At 37.6% G+C, this 10,850-nt stretch overlaps 1 protein-coding gene across 1 annotated transcript; it reads right to left on the bottom strand.

Annotated features, from left to right (window-relative positions):
* Positions 1-9,367: 9,367 nt before the first annotated feature.
* Positions 9,368-10,478, bottom strand: nog2 (noggin 2). The gene has a single exon (XM_061966209.2). The coding sequence runs from the start codon at positions 10,187-10,189 to the stop codon at positions 9,569-9,571; it is 621 nt and encodes a 206-aa protein (XP_061822193.1). The 5' UTR covers positions 10,190-10,478; the 3' UTR covers positions 9,368-9,568.
* Positions 10,479-10,850: the final 372 nt, after the last annotated feature.

Raw genomic sequence — 10,850 nt, 5'->3', positions numbered from 1 at the left:
ATATTGATATATAATGTAGGAACCAGAAATATTAATAACAGAAAGAAACAACCCTTTTGTGCGAATGAGTGTGAATGAGTGGGGGAGGGAGGTTTTTTGGGTTGGTGCACTAATTGTAAGTGTATCTTGTGTTTTTTATGTTGATTTAATTAAAAAAAAAAAAAAAAATTGTTTTTGTTTTTGTTTTGTTTTTTAAATTTCTTGTGCGGCCCGGTACCAATCGATCCACGGACCGGTACCTGGCCGCGGCCCGGTGGTTGGGGACCACTGGTGTAGACTACAAGATAACGTTAACATTATCAGACACATAAAAAAGGCTAACGTTAACGTTACCGTTAGCCACTGACTATGCTTAGGTAACGTTAGTCTAGCTAAAATTACTGCAATCCTGGATTAACATACGAGGTAACGTTATTTTAGCCTAAAGGCTACGAGCGAGCAGATAAGGAAATTAACCGGCAACAGTTAACATTAGTTACTCACCAGCACTATCACTGGAATTGGCGCTGCAGGTTGAAGCAGAGGAAGAGGGGCGTGCTTCGTCGCTGCTTCTCCACGACACCTTTCTCTAATCTTCAGGTTATGTGCAGCCTGAACATGTTTCAACATGCTTGTTGTACTTCCCCCTTTACATAAGAGCGAAGCCTGGCAATAATTGCATATAGCCGTTTCCTCGTCGTATTTTTTTGTAAAATGAAGCCATGCCTTGAGGCGTTTTTTTCCGGTCCATTGTTGTTGCTGCTTTCTGTATCTGCCGCCTAATGACTGAGTTACGTCATTTCCTGGGATGTGCCACAGGGCATTTCCTGGGGGACGGGATTCGTTCCCAGGGATTTGAATAAAGAACAAACTATTTTTCTTTACTATAGTGGCCTCGATAACGGGAACCGGTTCTCAAAAAGAGATTTGAGTCCATGGAATAGGTTCTTTTTTTATCGAACAACCGAGAGAACCGGTTTGGAAAATCATCCCTACTCATCAGTCACAATACTTAAGAGTAGTAATTCTTACACTGGTAAGTACTAGTGGTACGCTGGCTCCGTCCAGTGGCTCACTAAAGAACCACTTGATTAAAATGCAGTGTTTTATTTTCCTATATTCAAACACAGTGTTACTGTTCAAACTGTGTGCAATGTTACAGTGGCCAAAAATATTAAACATACTTGTTAAATAAAACCTTGGCCTTGTTTTAATGAATACTTAGGTCTACTATGCTACTGTGGTTTAGTGTTCCTCAATACGGTGTTTTCTAAAGGTGGTGCTTGGTGGAAAAAAGTTTGAGAAGCGTCATTTTAGGGTGTTTAGCCCAATCACCGCAAACTTTGCTCTGCACCTTTAAGAGATTTGAGCAAGATTGGTTAAAAAAACATGGCCGCCTTCAAACTAAATGTTTTTCGGACACAGACTATTGCAGCTGAGATAGGCTCCAGCGACCCCCCCCCCCCCCCCCCCCCCGCGACCCCAAAAGGGACAAGCGGTAGAAAATGAATGGATGGATGGATGGGCTAATGACTATTTTGACGGATGATTATGAAACTTTGATGACGTCTTTATGACATGTGTGCTATCTTGTCTTCGAAAGCATTTTAAGCACTACCAGTAGGGGGCGCCTCAAAAGTCCTTGACCGTGCCAGCCAAAACTTTGCTGACACTTTCTCAAACGATTGAAATGTCTGCAAACTTCTGATGAATACATTTTCTGCATGAAAGATGCTGAAACCAATCCAATGTAGATCAATATATGCTAAGCTATCTAGACACTTTTGTATTGAGCTGACAAAGCACATTATTGTAAAGTCCATGAATATATCTCATTCATTTGATTTGGACAATGTGCCGAGCTGCTGATTAAAAATGGGTTAGGGTTAGGGTTAGGGTTAGGGTTAGGGTTAGGGTTAGGGTTAGGGTTAGGGTTAGGGTAACCCTAACCCTAACCCTAACCCTAATTGCAGGTGTCCAAAGTGCGGGTTAGGGTTAGGGTTAGGGTTAGGGTTAGGGTTAGGGTTAGGGTTAGGGTTAGGGTTAGGGTTACCCTAACCCTAACCCTAACCCTAACCCGCACTTTGGACACCTGCAATTAGGGTTAGGGTTAGGGTTAGGGTTACCCTAACCCTAACCCTAACACTAACGCTAACCCTAACATGAGTGAAATCAATCATTTGTCATATTGCAGGTGTCCAAAGTGCGGGTTAGGGTTAGGGTTAGGGTTAGGGTTAGGGTTAGGGTTAAGGTTACCCTAACCCTAACCCTAATTGCAGGTGTCCAAAGTGCGGGTTAGGGTTAGGGTTAGGGTTAGGGTTAGGGTTAGGGTTAGGGTTAGGGTTAGGGTTAGGGTTAGGGTTAGGGTTAGGGTTACCCTAACCCTAACCCTAACCCTAACCCGCACTTTGGACACCTGCAATTAGGGTTAGGGTTAGGGTTAGGGTTACCCTAACCCTAACCCTAACACTAACCCTAACCCTAACATGAGTGAAATCAATCATTTGTCATATTGCAGGTGTCCAAAGTGCGGGTTAGGGTTAGGGTTAGGGTTAGGGTTAGGGTTACCCTAACCCTAACCCTAATTGCAGGTGTCCAAAGTGCGGGTTAGGGTTAGGGTTAGGGTTAGGGTTACCCTAACCCTAACCCTAACCCTAACCCTTACCCTAACTCACTCATGTTTTCCAAAGCATTTTAAAACAACCCACAGGGGGTTTTACAAATGTCTTGCAGATGTGGCGTTTGCAGACAAATCAATTATTTTAAAATGGCTCTACTAAGTGAACGATGAGAACTGATTTGCACTTGTGAGACGTTTCTTACACGTACACACTGGCGAATGGACTAGAACAGAGGTCCCCAAACTACGGCATGCGGCCCGCCAGCGACCAAAATCCGACCCGCGGGAGGTCCCAAGTTAAAAAAACAATTATTTACACATTTAACATTTATTTTGTATTTTTATTTTTTTAAATATTACCTTTCTAATCCATTTTCTAAAGCTTATTACTTTCGGTGTGTCCTACCCACTCAGGCAAATCATATTGTCTAAAAATGCATTTTCCGGTCGATAACGTGACATCATCGCGCCGCAGTGTCAGGGGAGCACGTGGAAAGTAAGCGCTCTTTCAGTCAATTAATGCGCGAGGATATATATATATATATATATATATATATATATATATATATATATATATATATATATATATATATATATATATATATATATATATATATATATATATATATATATACATATACATAATACATATATATATATATATATATATATATACATATATATATATATATATATATATATATATATATATATATATATATATATATATATGTATATATACATATATATATACATATATATATATATATATATATATACAGCCCGGCCCCTGACCAATTTTTTATAACCCAATGCGGCCCCCGAGTCAAAAAGTTTGGGGACCCCTGGACTAGAAGGATAGTAAAAGTTTGTATTTATATATTTATACTAGTTTTATTTGTATATACATTTTATTACTCTATTGCAATTTTTTCACAAAGTTATACTATATATATATATAATATATATATATATATATATATATATATATATATATATATATATATATATATATATAAACACTTAAAAAATATAAATATATAAAAACATATATATTTTTATATATAAATATATAATATTATATATACATATCAGAAATACTTTATTATAATATATATACAATATAATATAATACAAGCATGTATACATATATACACATATTTATATATACATACATATACACACATATTTATATATACATACATATACACACACATATATATATATATATATATATACTGTATAATATATATGTGTGTTTGTGTAAATATGTATATATGTATATATATAAACACATATATAAAAACATATATATTTTTTTATATATAAATATATCATATTATATATACAAGTCAGAAATACTTTATTATAATATATATACAATATAATATAAGCATGTATACATATATACACATGTTTATATATATACATATTCACACACATATATATATATATGTATATTTATATATATATATATATAGGTTTGTGGAAATATATATATATATATATATATGTATATATATATATACATGTATGTATATATATATATATATATATGTTTGTGTAAATATGTATATATATATATGTGTTTGTGTAAATATGTATACATATATATATATATATATATACATATATATATATATATATATATATATATATATATATATATATATATATATATATATATACATATATATATATATATATATATATATATATATATATATATATATATATATATATATATATATATATATATATATATATATATATATATAGTATATTGTCGTCCCTTGCCACATTGCACTTCAAATATTGCGGCTTCACCAAATCGTGTATTTTTAAATTGTATTTTATTAAAGCATATTATACAATTTATTCATTTTCAGGCATAGAAATTTGCTAAATAAACTAAAAATATCAAGACTACAGTATTATTGGCCACTAGAGGAGACCAAACCAATCAAAGCGTGCTGTTCAGTATTGTGGCCACTGATTGGCTCAGCCTGGAGCAGCTTTACAATATTGGATTAAAGGAGTGTAAACGTGACTAAAGGCTTTTTATTATGTGGAAACATGTATGTAGAAGGCTGTAGACCAGGGGTCCCCAAAGCTTTTGACTCATTAAAAAAATGTGGCCAGGGGCCAAGCTATATATATATATATATATATATATATATATATATATATATATATATATATATATATATATATATATATATATATATATAGTCCTCGCGCACTAATTGACTGAAGAGCGCGCACTTGCTTATCGATGGGAAAATGCATTTTTGACAATATGATTTGGCTGAGCGGCGAGGAGATACCGAGAGTAACAAGCGGTAGAAAATAGATTAGAAAAAACAGATGTTAAAAAATAGAATACAAATAATAACAATAATATTAATAATAATTATTATTTTTAACTTGGGACTTTCCGGGGGCCGGATTTTGAACGCTGGCGGACCGTATCTGGCCCGCGGGCCACAGTTTGGGGACCACTGCTGTAAACCGTTATTTTCTTTTAATAAAGCTATGAACATATTTTATTTATATTGAAAGTTTCCTACATTGTGGAAATTAATTTATCGCGGCGAAATTTGGAAACAATTAACAGCACTTGAGCGGCGAGGAGTTACCGAGAGTAACAAGCGGTAGAAAATAGATTAGAAAGAACAGATGTTAAAAAATAGAATACAAATAATAACAATAATATTAATTATTATTATTATTTTTAACTTGGGACTTTCCGGGGGCCGGATTTTGGACGCTGGCGGACCGTATCTGGCCCGCGGGCCACAGTTTGGGGACCACTGCTGTAAACCGTTATTTTTTTATGAACATATTTTATTTATATTGAAAGTTTCCTACATTGTGGAAATTAATTTATCGCGGCGAAATTTGGAAACAATTAACAGCGCTTAACGAGGAATGACTATTAGCTTTATTTATTACATGTTTACATTTTAATCTTACTCAGTGTGCATTTTTCTGTATTGTTATAGGCTGATTTTACTGCAATTTAAAAACATGTAAATATTAATATCACTTTCAAAGCGGAGGATGGAGCATCACCTTACACTGAGAATACAACAAAGATGAAATTATTGGAAATATTCTAGAACAAATCCAACCAATTATTGGTGTACTTCTAAATGATTTTGATCCTTATAACTCAGTGAGTGTTTTCTTGATTACGCACAAACTTTGGACAACTCTTTTGAAAAGGAACGTCTCCCTTCAAAGAGCCACGCATCCCCTCTCCGTGGCGCTCTCTCTACTGATGGTTCTCCTTGCGTCTCCAAGGTGTGCGCGCACGCACGCTCCTCAGTGTCTGCACTGCATGCACGCAGGCGAGGAGATTGGCTTTCACACGCTTCTAAAATACTCTCCGGGGCCCGAGAAGCTGTGAAAGGGTTACTGTTTCCCAAAAGTGCTGCATTCTGCGCAGTCGAGAGGGGGCGGCTGAGTGGCGCCGTCGAGTCAGAGACGCACTTTTCTGAAAAAAAACAAACCCCGAGACATCACCAAGAAAGAAGCTGACAGTAAGGAAAGCAGCACCCACCCTCCTCCTCCTTCTTCTTCTTCTTCTTCTTCTTCACTGGCATGCTGCCGTCCTTCTTCCCAGCCTCCTCTGCTTACCAAATCCCCTCAATGGCTCCTAGTCTGTCACAATGGCTGGGCGGCAAGTGTCAAATCCAGTCCAGCCACGCAGGCGCGTACAAAACGCGCGCTTTTACGCACGCCTTTGGCGCGCCGCGCGTGTTCTATTTAAAGAATTCATGCTAGAGTTGAAAAAAACAAACAAACAAAAAAAAAAACTACTATTGATGTGCAAAATCGTTATTTTCAAATTAAAATTATTTATAACTTCTTACCCACGGGGAAAATGTTAAAATTATGGAATATGACAGAGTCAGATGACTGACGATTTTGTTGTCAGGAGTCTGAATCCACCCTGCATTTGTTTTGGTATTGTCATATTGTGTCTTCTTTTTGGGTGGAAGTTGAAAAAAATGTGTTTAAGGATTGGTTTGTTTATGAAGCTTGATGTGGTTTCTGTTATTTTGGGAGAGTTCATTGACAATCATGATTTAATCAATTGAATTATAGTACTCGGTAAAAGGTTTATTTTTAAGGCCAAAAACAGATATTCACTTAGTATTACTTTCTTTAAAACATTTATTCAGTATTTTTTAACTTTAGAAAGTTACATGGTTGAAAACGATAATGATGCCAAAAAACATAAAAAAAAGATGGGAAGTCCTCAAAGGCTTATGTTGAAAGTGTAATTATTTATAGATTATATGCTATCTGTTGTTGTATTCCCTAACTTTTAGTGACCTGAACATAAGCTGGACTGTAAATCCTTTTTTTGTTTTTGTTTTTAAAATGTAATTTTGTTTATAGATTATATGCAATCTGTTGTGTTCCAAAATTTTCTGTTTTTTGTTTTTGTTTGTTTGTTTGTTTGTTTTCTCAGTGTACATGAATGAAGGTGTGTGTTGCTGGACCCGACTTGGACATTATCTGGACTGGACCTGGTTTAAAAAAAAAAAAAAAAAACAACCTTTAAACGAAGCTAATTTCATTTACAGCCAGGTCTGGTGAAGATAAGGTCCTTTCTTTCCTTTTTTTATTTATTTATTTTATTTTTATTTTTTTATAGATAGGATAAATAAATATTTTCTTGGATAAAGAGGAAAGTAAACAATATAAAAAATAATTACATAAGGGAGAAAAAAGAAAGAAAAAATAGTAATTAAATGAAAATGTTAGTGGACCAGCAGCACAAACAATCAAGTGTGCTTCAGGGACTGTGTTGTGTCCCTTGCAGAAGTGTTGTCCATGTTGTGGAAACCAGAATATTGTTGGCAGAAAGAAACAACCCCTTTTGTGTGAGTGGGTGTGTGTGAGTGTGAATAGGGGAGGGAGGGTTTTTTTTTTTTTTCTGGGTTGATGCACTAGTTGAAAGTGTATCGTGTGTTTTTTTCTATGTTGATTTAATAAAAAAACAAAAAATAAAAAATAAAAAAAAAACAAGAAAGAAGCAGTTGAGCAATGTTTTTATGGGCTTTGTTTTGTTTTTCTGCCCCCCTCCCCTCTCTAACCCCCTCACCCCTCCCCTTTCCAGTGCAGGGTGGTCAGACTAGAATAGGCGCCGGTCTCCAAATACCTCAGTGGAACTTGTGTGCGGCGTCCAGAGGCGGCTTGCCTGCATGCACGCTGCACACAGACACCGTTTGCATCATATTGCCGGCCTTTTATATCAACCATAACATAATAGAACATCTGTGCGGTAAATGACCAACTTTTTTTCCGCTCATGGACAACATCCGAGCCTTCGCGCACACAAAGTAGTGATTCTCAAACGGTGGAATACGCCGGCTCCGTCTAGTGGTAAGCCAAAGTATCACATGGGTAAATATTCAAACACAGTGTTACTGTTCAAACTGTGTACAGCAGCGGTGTCAAACTCATTTTAGATCGGGTGCCACATGGAGACAAAGCTACTCCCAAGTGGGCCGGACTGGTAAAATCACGGCACGATAACTTAAAAATAAAGACAACTTCAGATTGTTTTCTTTGTTTAAAAATAGAAGAAGCACCTTCAGAAAATGTACAAATCATAATGTTTTTTTTTTTTTACACTTACATGTTGCGTTTAATAGTATTCTATCTTTGTCCTTATTTATATTTTCTAAATAGATAATGTTCATCAGTCAACTCATTGGTGTTCATTTTCAATCTGTGACAATAATATAATTACATCAAAATCAAATAACAGGATGTTATTCATGTAGTTTGATTATTTTCCTCGACAGACATATGTAGCATCGTCTCCAAAAGATACAAATAATTGCTATTGCGACATCCAGTGGACACATTTAGAACAGCAGTTTCTTTCATTCAAAAATTTCAGGTTAATGTTTATACTTAGCAAACTCATCGAATAAAACCTGTCCGTGGGCCTGATCCGGCCCTAGGGCCTAATCCGGACGTTTGACAACCCTTGGTGTATAGTGTTTCAGTGGCCCAAAATATATAAATAAAACACCTTGTTTTTAATGACCACTTAGGCCTACTACGCTACTGCATTTCAATGTCGTGGTGGTGCTTGGAAAGCCAAGTGTTTTCTGAGGTGGGAAAAAAAGTTTCAGAACCACTGCACTAAAGACATTATTGCTAAAAAAGCAACTTTTTTTTTTTTTTTTTCTGCAATTGTTTATTTTTTGGATAATTCAAGTAGACAATCTCCCATATTTTTTTTTTTTTTTTTTTTTTGCAAGTCCGGTATACTCTGCTATTCTCTTTTGCTCTATACTCACAAAAAACAAATAAATAAAACGTACATATTTCTACAATACTATGTGTTCCCCGAAAGAGGAACAAAAAAAAATGGTTTAAAAAAAAAAAAGCTGAGTTCACGCCTTTATTTATATATAATCTTTAACCTCAACTTCTGTGTGTGTGTGTGTGTGTGTTTTTTTTTCCTTAATTAATAATGATATTAATATTATACAAAAAAACAACAACTCTAGGCAGCATTGCAGTGAAATAACAGTCGGTTGAAAAACAAACAAACAACAACAAAGGAGGAAAAAAAAAAAGTCACCTCTTGGAGAAGTGGATATAGCATATCTTCAATGTCTATTAAAAAAAAAAAAAAAAAAAAAAAAAAAAAAAGCTCTTCCATATGAAGTGCTGCATGGTGTCATCTCTCACCCCCCCCCCCCCCCCCCCCCCCCAATAAAATATGGTCCTGGTTCAATTAGAAAAAATAGCTGCATTCCTCTTAAATATGTACAATGTTGGTGTTTCACTTTAAAATGCTATATATATATATATATATATATATATATATATATATATATATATATATATATATTTATAAAAATAGATTTGCTATGGTGCCCACCTCTGTAGAGAGTTAACAGTGCAATAGAAAGCAGTCCACGCCGCACCTCCTCAGCACGAGCACTTGCACTCGGAGATGATGGGGTACTGCACCTGTATCCACGTACAGAACTTCTGTCTTAGAAAGCCCTGGCAGTACCACCTGAGCAAGATCTTGTTGATGGACTTGACGGGCTTGCACGACATGCCCTCCGGGAAGGAGCAGGAGCGCTCCGAGAAGCAGTTGCCCTCCTTGATGTAGCGCGGCCAGAACCTCACCCCCAAATCCTTCCAGGCGTACACCACGGGACAGTGCGTGTACGTCCACAGCCACTGGAGGAATTTCCTGCGCGCCTTCTTGCCCACCTTGACGCGCTTCCCGTAGGGGGTCTCGGTGAGCTCCAGCTTCTTGATGTCGTTGGGCATGGGCCCCTGCAGCTTGACGTCCGGCGCCGAGGAGTTGCTGAGCGCCGGCGCGCCCACGGACATGAAGTTGGCGTCGAAGTGGCTGCCCAGCTTTTTCCTCAGCGCGCGCTCGGACAAGTCCTGCTCCCGGGGGTCGTAATCCGGGTCGGGGTCCTCCTTGAGGTCGGGGACCGGTAGGTGGTCGCTGGGGGACGGACGGAGGCGAAGGTAGTGCTGGCACACTCCGAGGTGGACGCACAGGAGCGTGTAGAGGAGCACCGGTACCATGGTTCCTCTCTGCAGGGGGGGCGGGGTTGTTGGCGCTTTTTACGCACGCTTCTATTTAGGAAGGACACTTTAAATAGACCCAAAAATGTCGTCAATTGGCAAGATAAAGGGCAAGGGGAACTCTTTCGGATTCACTTCGGGCTCCTTTCGGTTGTCATGGCGACGACTCGGATGACAGAGCTGCATGGGAACGAGGCTGCAGTGCGTGCGCACCCACACAAGGTGCCCGGCAATCGTCTTCCTTTTCGTTCCCACTTATGCCAAAGATTGCTCTCTTGTAATATTCCAGAAGAAAGGACACCAAAAAAAAAAAAAAAAAAAAAAAAAAAAAAAAAAAAAAAAAAAAAAAAAAACACCACCAGCCCGGTTATAAATTATTCCACGTCACGAGGAGCATGGCGGTTGATGTGTCCTGCATGCATGCGCGCACAGCTCCTAATTCTCATGCATGGCGTCCTGAAAATGTGAGAAGAAGAAGAAAAAAAATCCTTGCTTCCAGAAGCTCCTCTCACTTGAGTTGTGTCCTCGCTGGAGGAGTGTGAGAGTGGGTATGCGGGGGGGAGAGAGAGAGAGCGAGCAAGAGAGAGAGAGAGTGCGTGGGTGAGCGTGTCTGCAAGCGAGTGGGCGCTCTCGGGTCCCAAGTTAAATATCCCCCTCCGAC

The sequence above is a fragment of the Nerophis lumbriciformis genome, linkage group LG11 (genome assembly GCF_033978685.3).
Source record: "Nerophis lumbriciformis linkage group LG11, RoL_Nlum_v2.1, whole genome shotgun sequence".
NCBI lineage: Eukaryota > Metazoa > Chordata > Actinopteri > Syngnathiformes > Syngnathidae > Nerophis > Nerophis lumbriciformis.
The sequence above is the reverse complement of the archived record's forward strand: the minus strand, read 5'-3'. Positions and strand labels throughout refer to the sequence as shown.

Excerpts from the sequence above, each read along its gene's own strand:
- nog2 (XM_061966209.2), bottom strand. The coding sequence starts at position 10,189 with ATGGTACCGGTGCTCCTCTACACGCTCCTGTGCGTCCACCTCGGAGTG.